At 34.4% G+C, this 25,678-nt stretch overlaps 1 protein-coding gene across 1 annotated transcript; it reads right to left on the reverse strand.

The window, feature by feature from the left end:
* Nucleotides 1-2,286: 2,286 nt before the first annotated feature.
* Nucleotides 2,287-24,181, reverse strand: LOC147386596 (Melibiase family protein). Its single transcript, XM_086424583.1, has 16 exons — nt 24,025-24,181; nt 12,930-13,116; nt 8,569-8,627; nt 7,883-7,939; nt 7,753-7,787; nt 7,288-7,391; nt 7,042-7,114; nt 6,862-6,920; nt 6,702-6,767; nt 6,529-6,612; nt 6,112-6,176; nt 5,892-5,974; nt 5,464-5,554; nt 4,637-4,695; nt 3,040-3,180; nt 2,287-2,688 (listed from the first exon to the last, which is right to left on the reverse strand). Exons 1-16 carry the CDS (start codon nt 24,179-24,181, stop codon nt 2,578-2,580), a joined length of 1,431 nt encoding a protein of 476 aa, XP_086280709.1. The 3' UTR covers nt 2,287-2,577.
* Nucleotides 24,182-25,678: the final 1,497 nt, after the last annotated feature.

The raw sequence follows: 25,678 nt of genomic DNA on the forward strand, positions 1-25,678 counted from the left end.
GAGAAAACTGGGAAAGACATTAGAAGAATTAAGACTGCCATGACAACTACTACTACAACACCGGTGTTGGTCTTTCCTAATTTCCTTGACCATTTGTGATAGTTTAATACAATAGTGACACCTTATACAGCCTACACCAACCGGAAGAATTACAAGAAAGAGAACAACAAAAATGACTTAAAAAAAAAGACGAGTGAATAGGGAAAATGGGATTGGTCCTCTTTTTCGCTCTTTCATGGATGGTGGTGTCCTTCGCAACGAAGGAAGAGTAGTACTTGTTGAAAACTCATCATGGAAGGAAGCCATAATAAGTGTTGGGCTTATTGAGCGCTAGACACATTGGTTACTGTAAGACATAAATGGGTGGTTTTTATTGGCGTTGGCTTAATGCTATAAAATAAAAAATAAAAAATAAAAAATAAAAAATAAAAAATAAAAAATAAAAATAAAAAATGTTAAAATGTAGTCATTCATGTCAAATTGATTTTTTTTTTTTTTTTAATGCACCCAGAGTTTGGGAGCAGTACCTTAACAGCCCAGTTAGTAAAATCTTTCTTTCTTAATGGTGCAATAAAACGGCCAACTCAAATAGTTGATCTCAATGATTCATGTTGAAACGTTGAGATCAATGATTGTAACAAGGTCAATCTCGACAATTTGAATGTTAATCTCTAGGGTTCATGTTCAAACGTTGAGATTGACAATTTTACAATTATTGATCACGACGGTTCTAAAAATTTTATCTCGACAATTGGAACAAACGTTGATCTCAATGATTTTTTTGTTTTCATTTCACATAGATTAGATATTTGCTTTTTGGAAAAGCATTCTTTTTTTACTCTGTTTTTCAAAATGTTTTTGAGAATCTAATTAAAACAACATTGATTGTGAATCTCTTAATAAGAGAATTTGAAATCTATAAACAAGAGTTTCTTCATTCTAAAACTCTCATTGAGAGTCCTTTAACTATATAAAAAATTAAATAAGGAAAGGTCGTTCAATTTAGATGGCCCCTTAATCGGCCCAAATTATGTCAAATGAGCCCACAAGGTACTTAATGGATCCGGACCTGCAGGTGCCTAGCAGTGCCCAAATGGCGCCAAGAGATTTTCGATCCTTAGAGGTCCTCTCAACGACCGTTCCAATAGCCTTTTTCCATGCAGACCAATTGTGTTGTTTATAATTATTATTTTAACAATTTAATTAGGTGTTTCTAATCTTATCCTTTTTCATTGATTAATTAAAAGTTTAAAGTATAAAGGGTTTTTTTTTTTTTTTTTTTTCTTATAAAAAAAAAGTGGATTAAAAAAGGACAACTCACGGAGTAGGTTAATTTCATTAGATGATAAATTCTATTGGCACACCAATTTTTTCCTATAACCCCCAAGTAATTAAGTTAAATGGATTTCACCATGCGCCCCCAAATCAAAATTCATCCATTCTAACCCCAAATTAAGACTATTCTTTTACCATTTTAATTTGTACATAATTTCCAACTTCCTCTAATTCTTTAATCATAAATCCATTATAATCATTAATGACCCCCCAAAAAATATTGATTTGATGTAGTTTTGGCTTATTGGAAGAAAATAAGGAATTGAGATGAAATTCAAGAAAAGTGGGGTTTTGATGATTTTGGAGAAGTTGAAAGGGGGGGGAAGTACATTAGAAATGAGATTTTGGAGTCTCAAGGAGAGATGTCGAGGCATGTAACAAAACCCTTGGAAACATTTCATAATGGTGTCCATCCTTCATTCTTAAGGCATAAAGTGGGTCAGACCCAAGTATATCCATATTCAGATCCGGATAAAAAAAATTGGATCTAGATCTGCCACAAACCATATCCAAACCCATTCGGTCAGTCGGGTTGAATTGTATTTCAGATTAGTAACGTCCATAGATTCAGGTAGGTCAGGTAGGGTAATGTTGGGTTAAGGGACAATAAACCATATTCAACCAATTTTTTATTCCGATCTACTCCAAGATCCAAACCCACCAAATATGGTTTTTGGATCACTTGGATTTCAGGTTAAGTCCAACCCATTTTATGCCCTATACATTCCAACCTTTAGGTTTCTTCCAACTATCACTACTCATTTCCATATAGTTGTCAATAATCAACATATTAATCACAAATAATTAGAAAGTGTTTGAAAAAGCATTGCTCACCCTTGGGCCCACGACCTCAAAGATGCTTTGCAATGTGTCAAACCAACTGAGCTATGGGTCTAAGCCCCAATGTAAAGGGAGGTGTATTTATTTATTTTTTGGATAGGTAAGCCGGACTTGAACCCGCAACCAACCACAAAGTTGCTTTGCCCATTGCACACACTATTTTCAAGGCATAATCATACACACTATATATACATTAATCCTGGTATGACTAACATCCAATGAGAAGCATAAGAGTACCTATCATGCATTCAAATATGGAAATAAGAACCCAAGACCTACTCAAATACACACTACATTAATCCTGGTATGACTAACAGCTAATGAGAAGCATAAGAGTACCTATCATGCAACAAACACACATATTTCAACTATGCCAGAGTCTTGACCCTATATCAGGCATTACTAAATTGCCGAATGAGAGACAGTGGAAGGATTGAAGATGTACATCTTACAGTCATGGGAATCAACTTCAGCACTGAACGATGTTGCAACATTTTCTGATAGATCTTCATGCTGGAAAATTGATGCATTACAGCATAAGTGCACAATAATAGGAAGAAACCAAAGCTATGAGTTCATTATTTATATCATTTGGCAGGCTTGATTAACTTTGGAGATCTCCACTAGTTGGACCTACGAATGGGACTTTCAAACCCGTTGTGTGACATGTAATACCACTACACTTTTCAGATTTCATTACATCTATAATACGTTTATGTTTTAGAAAATTTAGATCATAAATGAACATGTGGCACGCATGGATGTCATGAAACCTTTATGTATGTGCAGACATGCAGGTGCAGCATATGTATTATTTGCACGGATCGATGGCATTGGAACATTCATGTAGGTTAGTGTTCTCACCTTCCATAGATCTCTTATAGAAACACTAGTGTCCGGGACAAGGCCGAGTGCTTCCCATTTGGCTGTGATGGTGATAGCTTCTGGACATCGATTCCAAAAGGCAACTACCAAGCGTTTTCCAGATAGAGGACCTGCCCATACCTGAACCCACAAGACTGTAATCTATGAAATATTTATCTAATATACTAAACTTGTATTATTGTTCAAACCATTGTCAATGGTCCAGCCAAAATAAGGTTTTGAGCTGGGTTCCACTATTTGCCTTGCATTTCCAGTCCAATTTTATAGAATCAACAGACTCAATTCATCTTCAATCATACAGCCAAGTCAATTTGAAATTCGAAAAACCACTTCCCAAGTTCAATAGGTTTGGGAGCATTGGTTGAAAGTAATGTGGTTTGAAGTGGAGAATAATTGAAGGGTCATGCTTAAAGATTTAAAGATTTGTAACTAAAAATATATATTTCCTAGTTCAAGTCTAGACGACACCATTATTTTTCTTAATATATATATATATATATATATATAAAATAAAACACAACTAAGTTGGAATAGTTGTGTGTGAAACAAACGTCCAATCAACTACAATGTTGTGGGTTAAACCTCCCATCAAACTATAGTATCATGGGACCCACTTTATTTCCTTTATTCTTCACCTCTTCTAATTTTACTATATTTTCTCTTTTATACCTTTAATCCACTTTATTATTTTTTATCTTTTATCCATTTAATCTCAATTTTTTTTAATAATACCCCTCCAACTCTTTTTTTTCCACTTTTACTCTCTTAACCCGAAAGAGTATGCCCCCTCCTCCAACTTTACTATATTTCCTCTGTTACCCCCTTAATCCAATTTATTATTTTTCATCTCTTAACCCTTTAATCTTAATTTTTTTTAATAATACCCCTTCCATCATGCTATTGTTTCTTGGGGCCCACTTGTGAGGAATAAACGTCACATTCAACTACTATGACCCCATTACTGCATTTCTTCTCCTGTTCAACTTTATTGTCTTTACCCTCCTCTACTCTCACCCCCTTCCCTTTTTCAATAATACATCTCTAACTTTACTATCTTTCCTCTTTTACCCCCTTAACCATCAAAGAGGATGCCCATGCCGTAAGCATGCGCGAACTCTAGTATATAATAAAACACAACTGAAGAGCCCACTTGACTACAGTTTTGTGAAGGATAAACATCCCATCATGAGTTTTATTACAGTTTTATGAAGGATAAACATCTCATCGTGAGGTCCACACTACCCATTTTGTTGCCTTTCCTCTTCACCCCCTTCAACTTTATAGTCCTTTTAATCAAATCCATCCAATTTTACTATCTTTCCACTTTTACCCCCTTTTTTCAATATTACTCATCTAACTTTACTATCTTTCTTCTTTTACCCCTTTAACCCACTTTATTGTCTTTCCTCATCTCCATCTTTCTTAATAATACCTCTCCAACTTTAAGATTTTTCTTCTTAACCTCAAAGATTTTAATAATACTCTTCCTACTTTAAATTTTTTTCATTTTTACCCCCTTAACCCCGAAGAGGTTGCCCGTGCCATAAATGATTAAAAAAAATCAAGATAGGAAGACCTGATAGCAATTGTCCGGTCCTTCAACATAAACTTTTCTTCCTTGAACACCAAGTGGATCTGCACAAAACCAAATACACATATTGGTTTACTTAGTTGTCCTGATACAGTGGGCTGAAACTGTGAGAGTCCGAAAAAGTCAACAAAGAATATTCCGTTTAGCAATAGAGTCGAAACTGGCTACATGAAACTGTAAAAAGTAGCATTTTTACTATGATGCATACAAGACAAGTAATAAGGACAGACAAAAAAATAAAGACATCCGAGAACAGTTTTTCTGATCAGTGAGAAATCCCAAGTTAATTAATAACATTTTTACCCATTATTTAGCTCATCATATGTCTTAATTAATAATAAACTCAACCATGTCGTCCAATAGACATATACACAAACTGGGGGCAAAGAGGAAAATTTCCTTCGAGAGTTTCTATTGGCACCCAACTTTTACTTATTACACCCCAATTTCTTAAATTATTTATCACACCAATTGAAGATTAAAACATAATCCTCAAAATTACAAAGGTTTGGCTTAAATTGCAATCTCAACATTACAAAATGTTATAACACTTATTTAAACAATATCAGTAGTTGTCTACAATTATGAGGCTCATATAAAATCTTATAAAAATAAATAATAAAAAATAGAAACCTAGCCAACAAAATAAAAATAAATAATAGAACTTCGATTAGCCCCCCAACTTTTACTTATTCTCAACCATCCACTTATTTATTTATTTTTTTAATTGGGGTCTAATAAGTTAAAGTGGGGGTGCCAATAGCAGCTCTTTTTTTATTTATCCATAGCAGTGAACTTCGAAAAGGATGTACCTTGGTTTACTGCAATAACTTCTTCATTGCTTAGAATTTCCAATGTTTCTTTTGTCATTTTTCTCACATCACAACCTATCAAAAGAGGTGCCTGCACACATGCAAACACAATTTGTGAATGATCCTAAAGTTCACATAGATTCATTTTACTTTTCATGGGTCTCTTGCATACAATACAATCTGAAATTCTGAATTTTGTGTATTCTTTTACATAAAGTGTAAACGTGACCCAAACACAAACTGGTTGTAAATCATAAAAATTAATCATCGCCAGAGACCCATTTAAAATGCTAAGGCTAGTTTTGAAAATTGGCGTCGGAGTTAAACTTGTAGAATACTGTGTGATCTTATAAAATTCGGAGTTCAAATTGTCTAGTATATTTTTCAAAAGAGTAAAGGAGAAAAATATCAAAATGTTAAGAGAGAACCTTCATTAAAGCCCATATACTAAAATGTGCACGGTACTCCGGGAATGTCATGCCTCCGTTGCCAACTTCTAACATATCCGGATCTACCCAAAACAATTGGTGAGATGTATTCCAATTCAATATGAACTTAATTAATTAGCTGATTAGGAACATTAACGGAGGAAAACATCCATCAAAAGACACAAAACTTAAGCTTCTATTCGAAAGATCACATTCTTACCATTCCATCCACCAGGTCCAGCATATGCAGCCCACTTGTCATTCAGATCAGCAGTAGTGGTCATACTAACAATAAAAAAACAAGTTCAATCAGTACAATGTAAGTGATCTTAAGCATCTGATATCACATTCTTTTGGAAGGTCAAATAATTTGTTATTGGAAATTGTCTAGAACAAAAGTATATTTCATTGGAATTCGGCCAAGTTGGTTAAAGTTTATAATTGTTGATACCACGACTTGGGTTCAAAACCCGCCTTCACCTACTAATTACTGAATACTAATCTCGCTTGCTCACCAAAAATTAAATATTTTATTGGATGGTCAACAAATTGTCACAAAGCTTTGGTTGCGAGATCTCCGCCATGAGGCACATTGATTTAAAAGTCCAAATCACGGATTATGTTTAGAATAACTAACCTTGCCCAAGTATCATTGATGTCATCTGTTGTTCGCCAACTATTCCCTACTCTGCCAGCCCATAGAGCAGGGTCATCCACACCCCTACAAAAGTAAAACAACCAAAACAATGCCTCGAAGGTAAAATGAATCAACTTGAGATGTAAGGAAAATAAACTGCGAATCCTAATTACCATTCACAAAGTGAGTAGAAAATTGTGCGACCAGTTGCATTTAGAGCTTCACGCATTGGGGGATAGCTGAAAGTAATGGAGGCACATGATCAACTAAAAAATTACTTAATATATTCTTTTAAGAAAAACTAGTTTGAAGAGACTGAAGATGAGGTAGAACCGTTTCTTTGGTTCAATTCCAAGATTGTAACAATTGTCATACTTCAAATAGTCGACACCCTGAATGGCACAAACCCACATAATACAAATTGGAATATACGAAATTGGGATAAACAGGATTAATCATCTGGAATTTACATACCAACAAAAATTTAGAACAAAATAAAGTATGAATCCTTACCCAAGATGCAAAAAGTTCTGCATCCTTACTTTCATAGAAAAGTGATCCTGGTCGAACTTGACATGTAAAAGTCCTGAAAGTCTCAGTAGGGTTAGAGTCGAGTGAACATGAAAACTATGTGGCATTTGTTATAAAATAAATAAAAACATGATGAGAAACTTAGTGTGTAAGTTCCTTTGTCCGTTGTATCAAATCTTAGCCAACAAATAAATTCTAGGCTTCTACTCTAATTATAAGCCATCTTACCCTGCACTAGAATAAATACCAAGCTTGAGGCCTTTCTCATGTACATAGTCAGCAATAGCTTTAATGCCAGATGGAAAAGCCTCCGGCTCAGGGGCCAAATCACCCTGCATTAGCAATCAAGCTGTTCTAAGGAATTGGAATGGATAAATTGTATGATCATTTTAACATTTTGCATTAAATTTACACTTAGGCTTCTTTTGTAAGCACCAATGAAAAGATACTCTAAACATCATAGCGGAAGATAAGGGATTCTAATGCGATACATAATTTGGAAAAAAGAAAAAAAATATGTAAGTAATTTTTATCAGTCCTTGATACGAGTTTTTTTTTCCCATTGGAAGTATTTGAAGCCCTTCAAAAATCAAGCTAATGTAAGCAAATGTTAACGGTCACGGAACTTAATTAGTTCCCATAAAACAAAATAAAAATATTTGATAATGTGAAAATATAAAGCTTGAAGTGAACCTTTGAACTCCTTGTCAGAGAAGACCAGCAATCGTCTGCCATTAAAGTTGACGAATAAGTTCAGGTTTAAGAAAGAATCAAGATGAAGCAACACTTACTTGAGGAACAAATGTTTTATTGAAAGAATTACCTATATTAACATAAATGTAACCTAAATCGGCCAACCCCGTTGAAATGAGTGCATCAGCTGTCAGCAATTGCAAGAGAATTTAGTCAAAAGGAAAGAGGACGCATCACATAAATTCCTCTGTGCAATTGAAAATTTAAATTGGATTTCTTGAAAGTTCGTAAATTGAATGAAATGTAGCCAACCATGTAAGAAATCAAATAAACTTTAAAGGCCAATTAATTAATGGCCTTGTAACAGATTAATGACCTGTCTACCATGAAGCGTGTGGACCAATGACCAAACCCACTAAAAACGTGATTAATGATCTATTTTGATTATATTCTTGCACCAAAAAAAAGATGTTTCTGAAAGCTTCTGTTTTTTTTTTTTTTTTTTTTTTTTTTTTTTTTCACACAAAAGCTTTTTCTAGCTCAAAACGAATAATCTAACCAGGCCCTTAGCATAGATAATACTGGTGCTCCAACCAATTGGATTGGACCATCATGACATCAGAAAGATGTAAGTGAACTCAAGGTCACATATACAAAAGGATTGGAGCCCACATAAACATGTTTATGCATGTCTAAATGGCAATATATAGCCCATGCTTTATGCTTGCATGTAATATGGGTATGAAGATGAACATAAATGGATGCCAAGATGAACATAGAAAGGCATTTGAACCATGGTAACACATAAAATCAAACCTGCTTCCTTAATAACTGTTTCATTGATATTACAGGCAAAGAAATTCCAGCTATTCCATCTGCATCCACGTACAACTAAAAATTAATTTAAAAATAGAAGATCTACAAGAAACCCAAATAATCTGCACCCCCCACCATTGCATAATGACCGGTACATTTCAATTTCTCAATGTTTGAATAAGAAAACGAAAAATCCATTTTATCAAAACTCCCTCAAATCGCGAAAATGTTGTGGCCCGAGCTGTGCCTTCGATCTAATTTAGGTGTGTTTTAGGAGTGGTCTATTAGGAGTAGAATTCTGTTTTTGTTTGGTTAATAAGACTTTTTTTAGGTTAGGGAAGGTTCTAATTTGATTTATTTTCTATGTTTGGGATTCTATATATTTGTAGAGTTCGTTAATTTCAGTGGTAGAAAATTTTATTTTCTCTTCTATCTTCTCCCTATTATTCTGTTCTCCTTTCTTAATTTCCAGCAAGTTCATAATATTTGGTATCAGAGTTCTGCGATCGTGCTGACCACACGCTTCGGTTCTGAAGAACAGATTGCCAAAATGGATTATGATCTTGCCACGGTAACAAATCGGGTAGGTTGTCTGGACGAGTGGAGGATCTTGTCGTGATGCAGACTCAAACTGATCATCATGTAACAGATCAGGTACATGGGTTATCTGGACGAGTGGAGAGGTGTTGTCTCGGTTACAACAAAAGGGTGCACTTAAGGAATATTTGCAAGAGTTTGAAAGGTTATCGAATGTGACAGTTCCTTTACCAGATCCTTTCATGGTTGACTGTTTCATTGATGGATTGAAAGACAATATACGATGTGAGATTAAACTTTTCCAACTCTAAACTCTCATGCAAACCATTGAGGTTGCTAGGATGGCAGAAGATGAAGTAATGGTCTATCAAAAGAACCAAATTCAATGTTCTCCAACGAGTAGATTCCTTTTCAATTTATTTGGATCGACTATTACGACATCTCAAGAGGCCAGATCTTCAAATTCTAGCTCTGTTCTGCCAATTACACGTTTAACTCTAGCAGAGATGCATGAATGCAGAAGAGGCCTTCATTTTAATTGTGATGGAAGGTGATTGGAGCGATGATGACAAGTCGGATGATGGACTCCTGACCCAACGAGATAGTGAGGAATACCCAGAGATATCGATTCATGTTTTAGGTGGGATACCAGCCCCTCCAACAATCAAAGTCCGTGGCTGGATTAAAACACTTCCAAATTCTATTTTGATTGATTTGGATAGTACCCACAATTTCATTGATCCTCAGGTTGTGGAGAAAGTGCGGGGTTTGCCTGCACAAGCTGCCTCTTTTAATGTCATGGTTGCAGATGGTGGGACACAATCATGCAATGGGAAATGTACAGAAATAGAAGTGGTGATTGGGCAGTTGCCTATCCACATGGATTTGTTTATCTTACCACTAGAAGGTTGTGAAAAGGTTGTGGGAGCCCACTGGCTATGTAATTTGGGCCCCGTCACATTTGATTTCTATAAATTGCGGATAAGCTTTGAATATAAAAGCAAAATATACAAACTAAAGGGACTGTGCACGAAACCACCCACTATGGTTACTACAACGGGAATCCAAAAGGCACTTTCAAGGGGAGACACAAACTAGAGGGATTGCCCATGAAACCACCCACGAAAGTCTTATTGCAGGTCCTATCAGCACAACCTGCCAGCCAAGTTGGTAGCTACACACCCCTCACTTACCGAACTTTAGACTTGCTATGCAAAAAATCTTTAAAGAACATAATCATCTACCACCGCAATGTGATATGGATCACCGCATCACTTCGCAACCAGGAAAAGAACCTCCAAACATTAGACCATAGAAGTACCCTCAATTCCAGAAAACAATAAATTGAACATGTAGTTCAGGACCTTATGAAGGTAGGTTTTATCCAATCAAGTACTAGCCCGTTTTGTTCTCCTCAGTTCTTCTTGTCCACAAGTCTGACAGTACCAGTAAAAGATAAGTTTTCCCTATTCCTGTTATTGATGAGTTGTTGGACGAATTGGGAAGAGTAACTGTTTTTTCTAAATTGGATTTATGTTCAGGTTACCATCAAGTTCATGTACATGAGCTCAACATTCCAAAGATGACTTAGAACCCATGAAGGGCACTATGAGTTCTTGATAATGCCATTTGGGCTTTACCAATATACCTTCTACGTTCCAGAATTTGATGAATTCGGTATTTAGGCCTTATCTTCGAAAGTTTGTAATGAGGTTTTTTTTTTATGACATTCTTGTGTATAACAGTTCTTTACAAGAACATTGGGGTCATCTTGATATGGTATTCAGTATACTTCGAAGTTCGAACCAACCAATTATATGTCAAACTTTCTTAAGTTTGCCACACAAAAGGTTCACTACCTTGGTCACATTATTAACCAGGAAGGTGTGGCAGTCAATGCCATGGTGCAATGGCCGACTCCTTCTACAATCAAGAGCCTGCGAGGATTTCTTTGTTTAACTGGGTACTATTGCAAGTTCATAAGGAATTATGGATCAATAAGTACTCCACAAACTCAATTGTTAAAAAAAGGTGCCTTTGAATGGAACCCTTTGGCTGACAAGGTGTTCACCAAACTCGAGAATGCCATGATTTCAATCCTTGTTCTTACCATGCCAGAATTAACCAAACCATTTTCTATTGAGTGTGATGCTTGTGGTTCAGGAATAGGAGCAACCTTCATACAAAATGGACATCATATTGCTTACAAGAGCAAGGTGTTCGTCAAGAGACACACGGTGCTTTCAGCTTACAAGAAAGAAATGGACATGCAGTTTCTAAGTGGCAATCCTATTCGTTGCAGCATTTTTTACCATCCATACTAATCATCATACATTAAATTCATGTTAGAACAAAGGGTCGCCACACCTTTGCAATTTGATTTTAAGGTAGTCTATAAAAGGGGATCTGAGAATGGGGCAACAGATGCATTGTCACGATCACACAAAGACAGGTTGATCTCTACAATCTCTTTTCCCATTGCATATTGGCTGGAAGATATTAAAAATAATTTTGGGGGTGACTCTACTCTACAAAAGAATTTCAGAATTTCATGTTGATGCTACTACTCACCTGAGATATACCTTGGATGACGAAGTTTTATGTTACAAGGGTTGAATAGTGGTCTCCGCAACTTCACCTTTTGTGTGCAAGGGTTCGAACTTAATGCACTCTTCTCCGATGGCTGGTCACTCGGGTGTATACAAGACCTATAAGAGGATATCTCACTCTTTCTATTGGATATGTGTTATAAGCAGTCTGTGAGGCAGTTTGTGGCCAAATGTGATGTCTGCCAAAGGAACAAGGCTGAGACTATCTCTCCTCCAAGGTTGTTGGAGCCGCTTCTCATGCCTAATGAGGTATGGTAGAATGTTACTATGGATTTTATTGAAGGGTTACCCGTTTTCCCAAGGGAAGACCTGTATATTCGTTGTTGTGGATCGATTGTCAAAGGTTGCATATTTTATTCCTCTTGCACATCCTTTTACGACCTCACAAGTAGCCCAAACCTATGTTGATAATGTTTTCAAACTACATGGGATGCCTTGTTCTATAGTACATGATAGAGACCAGGTAATCGTGAGCCGCTTTTTGGGAGATTTTTTTTTCTAAATTACAAGGAGTTCAGCATACCACCCTCAAACGGATGGTCAAATTTGAAGTAATTAACCGATGTTTGGAAGGAAACTTAAGAATTAAGATGTTTTGCGGGCTCACATCCCAAATGTTGGGCGAGTTGGCTCTCATGGGCCAAGTGGTGGTATAATACCACCTACCAGTCAACTACTAAATTGACTCCTTACAAAATTGTTAATGGTTAACCACCTCCCTCAATTGGAAAACATATTCAAGGAACTACTAATGTACATCAAGCAGATCGAGTTTCTCGCAATCGTAATCATATGCTTCAACAAGGACAATCTTGAGTTTGCATGTCAAAGAATGAAGCAATATACTGATATGATGTGGAAGATTGGGTTTATCAGCGACTTCAGCCTAATCGGATTCAATTTCTATTTTTGGGATTCAATGTCTCTGTCTCTATAGAGTTTGTTAATTTCAGTAGTAAATAAATAAATAAAAAACTATTCTCTTCTTCTCCCTATTAATCTGCTCTCTTTAAAAAATAAAAATAAACATAAAAAAGAAATAGATGAACGTAGGTGCGAATATTTTTTAATAGTGGAGATCCAAATCCAATCAGGTTTCCTTGAAATAAAAAATCCATCAATAAATTTAAAAATCCGGGAAATGTTCAGAATAAAATTAAAATAACTAAAATCTAAAAACACTAGTTTAGTGTACTTGTGCAAGAGAAGACTTACCCCATCTGAGGTGTTTTAGCCAATCCATTATTAAGTTGAAGCTTTCCATAATTAGAGACATCGAAGAGGTTGGATCTCGAAGTGGGTTTATCTTGATTTTCAAGGAGATGTACCACACGAACTGCGCCTGTTAGAGAAATTGCAGAAAGAGAGAGGAGGACGAGGACAGAAGAAAAATAGAGAAAATCTTATTAGCCATTCTGGTCTTCTTCTTTTTTCAGAGAAAGAGAGAGAGAGAGAGAGAAAGAAACGGAGAAACGGAGAAACGGAGAAAAAGATGATTCGAGAATGGACGAGAAATTCATCTTCAGGATTTTTCTTTATCCATCAATGCACTCCTTCAAGATTATTATTATTATTAGTAGTATAAAAAGAAAACATTTTCCTAACTAAAGGTCTTTTGTTCAAATGGATTACTACATCCCTCTTAATTTGCTTCCAAGAAATCAGATGAGTAAAACAAATTCGAAAAACAATTTTTTCTTAACTTTGATCCAGGATTTTGAAAATAGACGGCTACCAAACTTCCACGTAACCCCCAAACTTAATATTTGAGTTTAAAGGTGAAAAATAATTCTTTTTTTTTTAATTTTTTTATTTTTAATACATACAATTTTATCCTCTACAACACTGAAACACCGGATCATGTTTTATGAAGGCCACAAGTTGAGCCCAAAGACCCTCAGTGAGGATGAAATCCTTACTACCTTAGTAAGGCTAGTCCAACTCTAATAATAATTTGAGAAATTATATTGCCATATATGGATTGGTGTGTTATAAGTAAAAGTTGATGTGCTAATATAAGCTCTCTAATAATTATCTACCTATATTATAAATAAAATAAAAAACGATCCGTACATTTTTGTTTGACTAAAATATCCTTATTCAATTTAATATTTCCTTATGTAATTTCTGCCTCATCTTCTTTTTCAACCCCTTCAACTTCTCTCAAAACCCTTACTCTCATTTTAAACGCCATGTTAGCAATCTAAAATTCTGAATAAAGTAAACATACATGAAATAATGTCTCTTCATCTCCTAAACTCCTTGTTTCTTCGTTTATCCGATGAGAGTGGAATTGTTCATAAGTTTAGTTTAGGGGAAATTTTGAATTAAGTTTGTGCAATGATCATGAATGCAAAGTGTGGGTTATTTTCAAACCAAATTTTTAACATGGAAAAACAAAGAGTCGAGACACACTAAGGTTCAAAGGCTAACAAATTCCACTAATCAAATAAAAGTATGTTACAAGAGACTAGTTTTTCTGGACTTCAACAAAGAAATCGAAACATAAGCACTACACATTTTTACATTGAAAAAAAAAATGATGAGTAAGAAGTCGAGAAATTCCTCTTATCAAAGAAAGGTAAAATATTGCAAGATATTGGTTTTCTCTCTCTCTCTCTCTCTTTTCTCTTTGTGTGTGTGTGTGTGTGTTTGTGTGTGTGTGTGTGTATGTGTTTAATCTAATTATTATTTTTATCAAACTTGCTTCCTTCTTAAAGTTTATTTTTGGGCTGTAGTTCTCAAGAAACTTGCTTCCCTTTTATTTAAAAACAAAAACCTTCATAGTATTCAATTAAACTAATTTATTATTGTTGGAATTTAGAGGGTTGAATTTGAAAACCCTTTAATACTCAATAGGTTTTAACCATTTGGTAAAACAATCTTTAAACCATAGGATAAATCAATCCCAAGTTGGCTTTATGCTTTATGCTTTATACTTTATGCTTTTTACTTAGTTGATAGTTTTATTTTTTTGCCTTGAGTAATTTTAGTCCCACATCGACTAGGAGAAGAATTGATTTGCAATTATTAAGTAGTTGTACTTCTAAGAACTTTAAAATGAATAGAAGTAGTGGGCGGGCTCACGCACGCACATGAGGGCCCAAGAGAAAAACCCAAGGTTTCAATTGGGATTTGGATCCACCGGTCTGGAAACCTTCTTACGTTGTAAGAGCACACAACATCGTATGTTTAGTCAATTTAAAATACTTGATATATGATATTTTATTTCATATATTTTTGACTATCAGTATACTATTTTTTCCATTGTAAGAGCACACAACATCGTTGAGTTCGAAGTTACGTTTCCAATTTAAAGTACATTTTTGGATTCGTGGATTATTATATCTTAAAGAATGAATGCCTATAGACTATGGTACCGTAGTAGGAGCGAATTTCGTTTTAGAACAGTGCTTTGTGCATGCCTCAACCATTATATTTACGTAATATTTTTTTCTATTACATTCAATTTGAAAACCAAGATTTTTCAAACTTCTTTTCTCTTTGTCTATAAAAACTCAGTACTTAAATAATAACAATTAGTTCATATTTGTTGTAAAGAACTCTCACAACAATAATATAAGAGATGTTCCAAGAACAATAGCAAACAAAATATGTTTGAGAGAACTTATTGGAGGCAAGATAAAATTAGGAAAAACAACCAAAACACAAAAAGTTGTGTGGTTCACCCAATAAGGACTACATCTACGGACAATCTGTAGATACCCCATTTTTGCATCTGTCTAATTTGACAATTCGTCACCTGGTTGTTATGAGTTCCTAATGATGAGTATAGAATATACGAAGAACTCAAAAGTTTGAGAGTCCCTTTCCCAAAAATTTTCACTTTTAGTCTTTTCATCTATTTTACTCGCTACGCTTGACATAGAAATTACGCATGCTTAGGATCGTTACACTCTATACTCGATTTCGTAAGTACATACGCTTAGGTTCGTCACATATTTCGACAACCTAAAGAGCTCGCAATGCTAGGAAAATATGATCTCGATATTTAAAAATAATCACATTGGGACTGAAAGAAGTCTCGTACCAAAATTTGTAAAAATTGACAAAATGACAAAAATATACTTTGTAGGTCTCGTACATCTGAAAAGTCTCAAAAGTACTTTCATTACTCTCAGAATATGATTTCAGACCTAACAAAACCAAAATCGATAAAAATGGATAAGTTTATGAAAAATCATAAAAATGGCCAAAATATCCTTTGATATCTGACTTTTAATTAAAGATCTTAATTCCTAGGAAAATCCGACTAAAATAAATTTCCAACAATGTTTATGCTTATCAAAAAATTTAGAAATCTCACGCTTAGAAAAATTGAAAATTTTCACATAAAAGGATAAACTTCCACATAAAATGATGAAATTTAAATTGAAAATTGAAACCTCAAACCAAAAATTTAAACATTAATTAAATCTTGAGAACCTTGGTCAACCAATCAAATCAAACATTAAACTTAATTAACCATCAAATTAAAATTTTAATTTAATCGACCAATCAAATAAAAAATTAAAACTTAATTCAACCAACCCATTTGAAATCTTAACTCAATTGATCAATCAAATTAAAAATTTAATCCATATCATCAAACCAATTTGAATCATGGACTGCAGATCATCGACAAATAAAATCTTTAAAGATCAATCACCAAACAAGTTACCACTAAATCCAGAAATTAGAACCCGAGTGATTGGTCGAAAACATTTGGATATGTTTTAATTTCAAACATCCGAGATCCATAGGATCATCACCTCACACACGTGACTTTTAAATGGAATGGAAACAAAAAAAAATAAAGGAAAATCTTCCTCCCTAGATTCGGCCAAAAGGAAGTAAAATTTTTTTTTTTTTTTAAATCGTTCATATAAAGAGAAACACGTTTGGAGAATTGAGGAAGGTTCTAAAAAAATCAAAAATAAGAAAACATGAAAAAAAATTAGAAAGAAAAATAGTTATAAAAGGGATATCTTCAACCCATCCTCTACTCTCGATTAACGTTACTTAAGGTTGGGTTTCCTCGCTTCAAATTGTTCTTGCCAAAGAAATGACAATAAGAAAAAGAAAAGAAGAATCGAAGAAGAGTCAAACGAACAACAACTCACAGCAACACCACTTCTTCTTCATTTCTCTTTACCATCTCCAACCAACAACACATCATTTTTTCTTCCTTTCTTTTCAATGTCTCCTCTAAACAATACCATTTCTTCTTCATTTCTCTTTTAACGTCTCCTTCAAATAGCACTACATCTTCTTCATTTCTCTTTAACATCTCCTCCAAATAATATCACACTACTTCTTCTTTTCTTTAACGTCTCATTTTTTTTTTCTCTTTAAACTCCTTCAATTAGTAGTAACCTTCTTTTTTTCCCCCTCTCTAAACTTCTCCACAGCAATAAGGAACTTGTCTTCATCATCTCTTTAACGTCTCACGGCTATCTCGAGTTGTGCCTAAAGGAATTACACTCAACCACCATTCCATATAGGTAAGTTTGATTTTTTTTTTTTACTGACTTTTTTGTTTTTTTTTTTTTCTTCTCCTCATGTCTTTTTTTTTCTTTACTTTTTTTATGATTATTTTGCCTTTCATTGATGTTTTCTATTGTTCTTGAATTATAATCTTCATATAGCTTATGGTATAGGAAGCTTTTTTTTTTTTCTTTCTTATTATTTTTTTATATTCCTTATATTAATAGGATTAGAAATTATATTATTTTTGCAAAGTCCATGATCACCATGCTTAAGTTAATTTTTTATATGATGAAATTAAGACTGTTTGAATTTTTTTGGTGACTAGAGTAATTCGATCTACCTTAGTAATTATTCATGTTTATGAATAAATAATGTTCAATTCTATAAATCTTAACATGTGATATATTTTGATGATTTAAGAATTATTCCATATCATAGTATATTTGTTAACTTAGAGAATATTCATAATTTGATCATTAAATTGGGAGTTAAATTATGTGTGATGATTTTTTCAATTTAAAATTTTTCATCATGTGATGTATTTATTAGTTTGATAAATATTATTGCTTGAACATAAAATTGATCGTTTTAATAAGTTTTTATGCTTGCAAGGTTAATTTGTAAATATTCATGTTTTTTGAATGATGACTATTTTGAAAATTTAAGAATTGTGCATATATCTCTATTTTGTTCATTCGTAAGTTTGATGCATGTGGAACTTTTCTCATTTAGAAATTTTACATATATTCATATTCTGTCAATTTGGAAAGTTTACATATGCATGTTTTACCAATTTGGCAATTATACATGATATGAATTTTATTGATTTGGAAAGTTAACACATTCATGTTTTTACCAATTTGACAATTATGTGTAATATGAATTTTACTGATTAGAAAAGTTGACATGTGAATTGAAAGTTATCTATGCTGTAATGGATGTAAAATATGTAGAAATTACTTATGCACATGACTTTTTTAATTAAATATCAATTTTTATGAAAACTTGCCACATGAGCTTTAGGGTATTAAATAAGATTTAAGCTTTTTCACATTTTTACCTATTTTTTGTGCGAAATTAAAGGAATCATTTGAATATTTGGAAAATTGTGATCGGAGGATTCAATTAGTAAATTTGACATAAAATGATGTTGATTGGACCCTAACTTGACTTTAGTCTTTGTCCTTTGACTATAAGATTTTTTTAGATCATAGTAAAGACCAATCATCTCAATTGGGTGGGTTCGGTGCCTAACACCTTTCGAAACTCATAATCTGACCCCTTACTCATTTTTCTTACCCGTGGACCGATCCAGATCCACTTTAGAGTTATTTTTTGTTCTTAGACCTAAACTAGGTGGTGACTCCCCATTCTCTAAATGTAAAACCCATGTTTTCAATTCGTATCTCGAGAAAAAATAAATAGTTAAATTTTGAAAAAAAAATCTTGAAAGTGGGACTTAGGATAAAACTGTAAGATTTTTTTATGGTCATTTTTAATGAAATCTGACCTCACCATTGGATTCAAAATGGTCGAAAAACATATTTTAGCCATAAACACGCTCAAATGCGAGTCCGAATAGAAAAATTGCAAAATCCTTGATTTTTGAGTCGGACTAGGTTAAAATAATGAATTTTTGTTAGAGCAAGAATTATTAAGATTCAATCATACCATTGGGTTCATAACGAAAAATTATAGAAAATAGACTATTTACTTGTCATTTTTGGAGTCTAAAAAATCGAATTATCTTCAAAAATGAAAACGACGTCAATTTTAGGGTCCCATTAGACCAAAAAAGTAAATTTTTGTTAGAGACATAATTTGTAGAATTTGACCATACCATTAGATCCAGATGAAAAATTAGATAAAATAGAGTATTCATTCGTCACTTTTGGAGTCCGAACGGTCAAGTTATCGTCGAACGAAACAATATGTAAAATACTGATTTCGTCCCGCACTTATATAAATAATTTTTTTAAATTCAAAATACTATTCATTATCGAATTTCGTCCAAAAACCAACCGGACTTTTTTAAAAAAAATTGGTTTTTTTTTTTTTTTTTTCTGATTTTCAAACTCTGATTCGTCGCAAATGGTCCGTCTTCGACCTTCAACACAGAAGGGAAAATCGTCTGCAACCTCATTCTCTACAAAACCCACTTAATTTCCTTTCATTTTCTCTTCTTTTTTGTCCCGTATCATCAAAAATTAGTTGTATATATATACAGGGATTTCGAAACTTCGACTCTAGATTTCATCTATTTTGAGGCAAAACCGTTCTCCATCGCAGAAGGGAGAAAAGACGACGACATCAAGATCTTTGAAATCACTAAGTCAAATTTCAAAATCAATAACCTCGAAGTTCGATCCATCTCGATGTCCACACCAATCATCTCGATTTTTGTGCACATGTTTCGATCATCTTGCACAGAAATTGTAAGGAACTCTCAATTTCTATTAGTAATCGTAGATTGTAAAAATTGCATTGAGAATTTTATTAAAAATTTATTATATTTTTTTAAAAATATAGAATTCAATTGGTTATTTCAAATTCATACCAAAACTTGCATATTTGATATGTTTAATTGTATTTTATAACAAATTATACGTAGGTAGGATATTTCACTGGGTTATTTTCATCAGTTGGGTCTTGTGCACCGCTCGGACCCTATTTTGATATAAGTTTTGTATTTTTTTCAATGTTATTAAAAGAATGAATTTCATAGTTGAAAAAATGATTTAATATTCAGTGAACTCATATTTAGTTGATGAATATCAGAAAGTGAATATTTTTTTGCAAAAGATTGAGAACTACGAAAGTTGAAAAAATGAAAAAAGGGATGAAATGTAAAATGTCAGAATCACACCCGATGGGTGGTGTTTGTATTTTACATCCGAAAAGATAGGATGTCACACCCCGTGCACGTGCCAAACTGGACCTGTGATCAGCTGGGATAGCGGTGTGGTGCAGTACCACACATGGTAAGCTCAATGAGCTGACACGTGGTTGCGGGTAAGAAATAAGGTCAATGAGTGATGTCTAGGTTTTATATTATGTGTTGTGTGTAGGTTGGTGAAGGGATATCTAGGGATAATGATTGGTTGTATGTTTATTTAAATTTTGTTAGTGCAGAAGCTCCGAGTTCTGCTATTTATTTTAGGTCGGGTGGCCACAGTTGCATGGTGGGAAATTGGATATCCATTCTCAAGCTTGTATTATTAATTTTTCTTTTGTTTTCAAAGGAAAATTATACACACACACACACATATATATATGTAGCTATTTTGTGAGCTGTTAAATAGTCTGTAAATGCTTGAAGGGATAGTACGTCATATCATCCGGACTAGTGTACTATCTTGAGATATACAGTAGGGACAACCAAACTCATATGTGGTATGGGACACGTATGAGAATGGAGTCACAACTAGAGTCCAGGTTTATTCATCTTTATTTTTACTAGTGAACTTGTAATGTAAAGGTGGTTGTATACGAATGGTTTGTATATTTGGGAATCACATGCACGCCTAATAGGCATAGACGAAGATGATTATTCAGTGATCACTAACAATCTATAGTAGTCGAACGTTCTGACACATCGAAAAGGGACACATTCCTTACGGTAATGTCAAACGGCCAGCCTGAGCCAGATAAATGGTCCCGCAAGTATGGTAAATAGCGATCAACTACAAAATCAGGAATTAATATTTTATTATGAAACATCATATCTTGATTGGGAGTGATCCAGTCGTGAATCTCAACTCTCTAATTTCATTATTCTACCATTGTGTATTATGTATCTGTTGCCTTATTTTGATATATAAAATGAAATGCATGTTTAATGTTTCCATTTGGTCAATGAGATTTGTATAAAAAGAAAATGCTATAGTGGGTACTGTTGATTGATGTAATATGAGTTTTAAAATGTTTAGTTGCTCATCCCTGACTATATGTACCAATTAATTGTAGTTTCTTCTGTAAAACTTTGCATATTTTAAAATGATTCAGTATGTTTATTCGTTCATGTTAGGAGAGATTATTGACAGAAATTATTTGCTTCCCTATTGAGTAACCATTGTTACTCACCCTTTCTTTCTCCATTTTTTAGTTTCGGATCTGGAACTTGACGAGACAGGTGTAGAACACGAGTGAAGACTATCTGGTAGGTCAGATAGACGACTAGAGTCCGTTACCTGGTGAGTATTGGGACTATACCCCCTAGTAGTGTTAGTTCGTTCAAGTAGTATTATGGGTCTTGTATTGAGCATTAAGACTTTTGTTGGAGTAATGAATGTTTGTATAATCCTGTATTTTATTTATCCTTCCGCACTCTAATCTATCGTACATTATTAGATGTATATAGGCTTCTGCTTGTATTATATTTTGTATGTATATATACTGGATAATATATGTCGTTTAACAGGTGCAGGTTGAACGCCTTGAAATGCTAACATAAACAGAGGAGACTATGCCGAAATTTCGACGTACTATCTAATGCCTCGATATTTGACATGGGGTTTTGTGTTAGCGTTTTGATGGGGCATCACACTAAAAATCCCTTATTTTATCATTAGACCCTTTTTATTATTTAGTAAAAAGAGTCGAGATGCTTTCACAATCCGGTAAGGAAATTATCACTATCAATCTTGGAGAAAATTACAATATTGAGTTTGTAAAGAATGTCTTACAATGGAAATAAATCAACAAGAACTTCTCATACTAACACATGCCATCAAACCCATCTACCTTATTGTTCTAACTTTGTTCCCACAAACTTATAGATCAAAACCCTCTAAAAGAGTTCCAACAATTACCATGTATTTGAGACAAAAAAAATCCCAACCAAGAAAAGCCTTCGTTTACTCTAAAACCCTCTCTAATAAAAACTCTCTCACAAAATACACTTTTGAGATCAAACCCATGAAAGGTTCCATTTAGAGAAATTACCAAAAAAACTAAAATGCTCCCCAAATAACTAGGAGACCAAAATACTCTTAAGAAGAATTATTTTGGATCACTATCCCAACAATCTCCACCTTGATACGAAATCCCATCCTTATCTTGCCAAACCTTTGGTCTTACTTTTTTGAAGCTCCACTCTAACTTCTCTACTTGGATCGACTTTGTAAGCATATCCATAAGATTTTTCTCTATCTTCATTGTAACCAACCTCATTCTACTATCTTCAACAACTTGTCAAATGTAATGATATTGAACCAATATGTCTTGACTTCTTCTGATGAATCAGATTATTGGCCAAGTGAAAACCACCCATATTGTCACAAAATAGTTCTATGGGTTTGTAAACAATACCCATATCTTCCATCAATCCTTAAAGCCATACCACTTCCTTTGATGGTTTTGTTGTCGTAATGTATTCCACTTCGATAGTAGATAAAGCAATCGTATCTTGAAGTCTTAACACCCAACTTAGTGGTCCATTTGTAAAACGAAACACAAATGCCGATGTTGATCTTCCTCTATCGAGATCACCAGAAAAGTTAGCATCCACAAAACTTAGCATTGAACTTAAGCCCTTGTTATACATAATAGCATAATTACTAGTGCCTCTCAAATATTGAAGTACCATTTTGTAGCTTTCCAGTGAATATTCCCAACATTTGCCATAAATTGACTTAGTACACCAACTGCATGTGTAATGTCTGGTTTAGTGCACACTATGACAAACATTAAACTCCCAATAGCACTTACATATGGAACATTCTTCATATTTTCTTTTTATTCTTTGCTTTGAAGATAACTTGAAATGAGATGCTAAAGGTGTCTTCATCGACTTCGTCTTGCTTATGCTAAATTTTTCAAGCACCCTTTCAATGTATGTCCCTTGAAAAAGTGATGAAATTCCATTTTGCCTATCTCAAATAATTTCAATTATGAGAATTTACCTTGTCAGTCCGAGATCTTTCATTTCGAATATTTTACTCAAGCTTGGCTTGAGTTCATCAATTTTAGTCTTATCCTTACACACCAAAAATATGTCATCTACATACAAGACTAAGATCAAATATGAGTTATCATCAAATAATTTCAAATAAATGCAATGATCATAAACACTACTTGTGTAACCAATGCCTACCATAAATATATCAAACGTCTTATACCATTACTTTAATGTTTGCTTCAACTCATACAAAGACTTCTTCAATTTGCATACTAGCCCTTCTTTGCTTTTATCAATGGGGTCTTCCGATTGTTGCATATAAACTTTTTCTTGAAGTTTTCCATGTAAAAAAGTTATCTTTACGTCCATTTACTCGAGTTCTAAATTATGCATTACAATCAACCCAAGAACCAAACGAATAGAGACTAATTTGATTACTGATCTAAAATTTTTTATCAAAATCAATTCCTTGCTTTTGTGAAAATCCCTTTGCTTGCCTTGCCTTGTACTTTTCAAGTTTTCCATTAGGCCATTTCTTTTATCTTAAACACCTATTTCCAACAACTATATTTTTACCTTTCGGTAATTCTACCAAATCCCAAGTCTTGTTTCTTTTAAGAGTTGACATTTCTTTTTCTATAACCTTCTTCCAATGACTTGAAATACTCATCTCAACAGCTTCATAAAAAGAAGTTGGTTATGTTGGCGTGAGTTGTCCTCCGCGAAATTATAGGAGGAAGTTTTGGGATACACTATCAATTTAGTTAATTAAGCCGTGATACATGTATAGTCAAATTTAGATTTTTTCATTTTGTTATATACCCACTCATTCTTGTAAATAAGGTATCTTTGAATATGCGAGATTTCTTATACCTTTTGTTATGGTATCAGAGCCATCGATCTTCCTGTCAATTTCCTAACCAATCTCGTCTCCCTCCATGGTTGATACAGAACCCCATACTGATGAATCTCTATCTTCCTCCATCCTAACCGAGTTGACCATGAAAATGATTGAAGTTTTCAACAAAACTTCAACCCCAACCCAGAACCCTGATATTGCTACTGCACCGATCGGCATCAAGTTGGATGGCACCAACTATGCTCTTTGGTCCCAAGTGGTCGAGATGTATATCTCGGGCAAAGACAAACTAGGATAAATAAATGGTGATCTACCTCAACCTCCTCAGACAGACCCTACCTTTCGACGATGGCACACCGACAATGCTATTGGTAAAGGGTGGTTGATTAATTCCATGGACTCCTCTCTTATCAGTAACTTCATTCGTTTTCCAACAACCAAGTTGGTGTGGGATGCAATTGCTACTACATACTATGTATTCTTGGATGGTCTTGATAACCGCTTAGACCATATCAGGAGTGATGTCCTGTAGATAAAGCCATTCCCAATAGTGGAGCAAGCCTATGCCCACGTCCGAAGGAAAGCTCTTCGTCAAGCTGTGATGACAACGAGTAGCCTCGATGATAAACAAAGAACGGGTTTGGCGTCCAAGAGTCTCAAGTATGGCTCGCTGTCTCAAGCATCCTCCGGGTCTCTCTCTTTGTATGGTGGCAAATCCGGTTCCAACTCCAAATCCCGAGCCACCTCTGATGGCACTAAATGTTCTCACTATGAGAGTGTTAAGCATACTCGTGAGACCTACTTCAAGCTTCATGGGTATCTCGATTGGTGGCACGAACTCCAGGCTCGAAAGCGCCGTGATGGAGGTGGGAATGATGATAGCACTGGCAATGCTGCGGTAGCTACAACAGAACCACATATGTCCCTTATTCCAACCGATTGTTCAAACTTTAACCTAGGTAATGCTCTACTTGGTTCCAATAAAGAAGCTAACTACAATGCTTGGATACTTGATTCCAGTGTAACGGACCATATGACATTTGATGCAAATGATTTTTCTAAGCACTCCCCTCCTCGGTGAACTAGCATTGCCAATGCTAATGGAGGCATCTCTTCAATAGTAGGGGCTGGGACTGTGATGTTGCCACCAGTCCTACCATTATCTAATACTTTACTTGTGCCTTCACTTTCTCACAAGTTACTATCCGTGAGCCAAGTTACTAAATACTTGAATTGTGTTGTGCTCATTTATCCTGCATTTTGTTTTATTCAAGATATTCTCACCAAGGAGATCATTGGGTGTGGTACTAAGAGGGGGGCCTCTATTATATGGAAGATTTCAGTGTTGGCCGAGCACACCGCATGCACTGCTCAAGCAAGCTCAAAGTGGAACAGATTTTTCTTTGGCATTATCGGTTAGGCCATCAGTCGTTTGGCTATCTGCAACACGTGTTTCTTGATTTATTTTTGGGTTTGTCAATTTTGGATTTTAAATGTGAGACTTGCATTTTAGCTATAAGTCATCGAGTCACTTATTCGTTGAGTATGAATAAAAGCGATGTTCCTTTTGCTTTGATTCACTCTGATGTCTAGGGTCCTTCCCCAAAATCTACTATGTCTGGTTTCCGCTGGTTTGTGATATTTGTTGATGATCATACTCGAATGACTTGGATTTATTTGTTGAAACATAAAAATGAGGTTTTTCATGTCTTCTAA

This window comes from Akebia trifoliata, chromosome 14 (genome assembly GCF_017979445.1).
Source record: "Akebia trifoliata isolate Shusen 1 chromosome 14, ASM1797944v1, whole genome shotgun sequence".
Lineage (NCBI taxonomy): Eukaryota > Viridiplantae > Streptophyta > Magnoliopsida > Ranunculales > Lardizabalaceae > Akebia > Akebia trifoliata.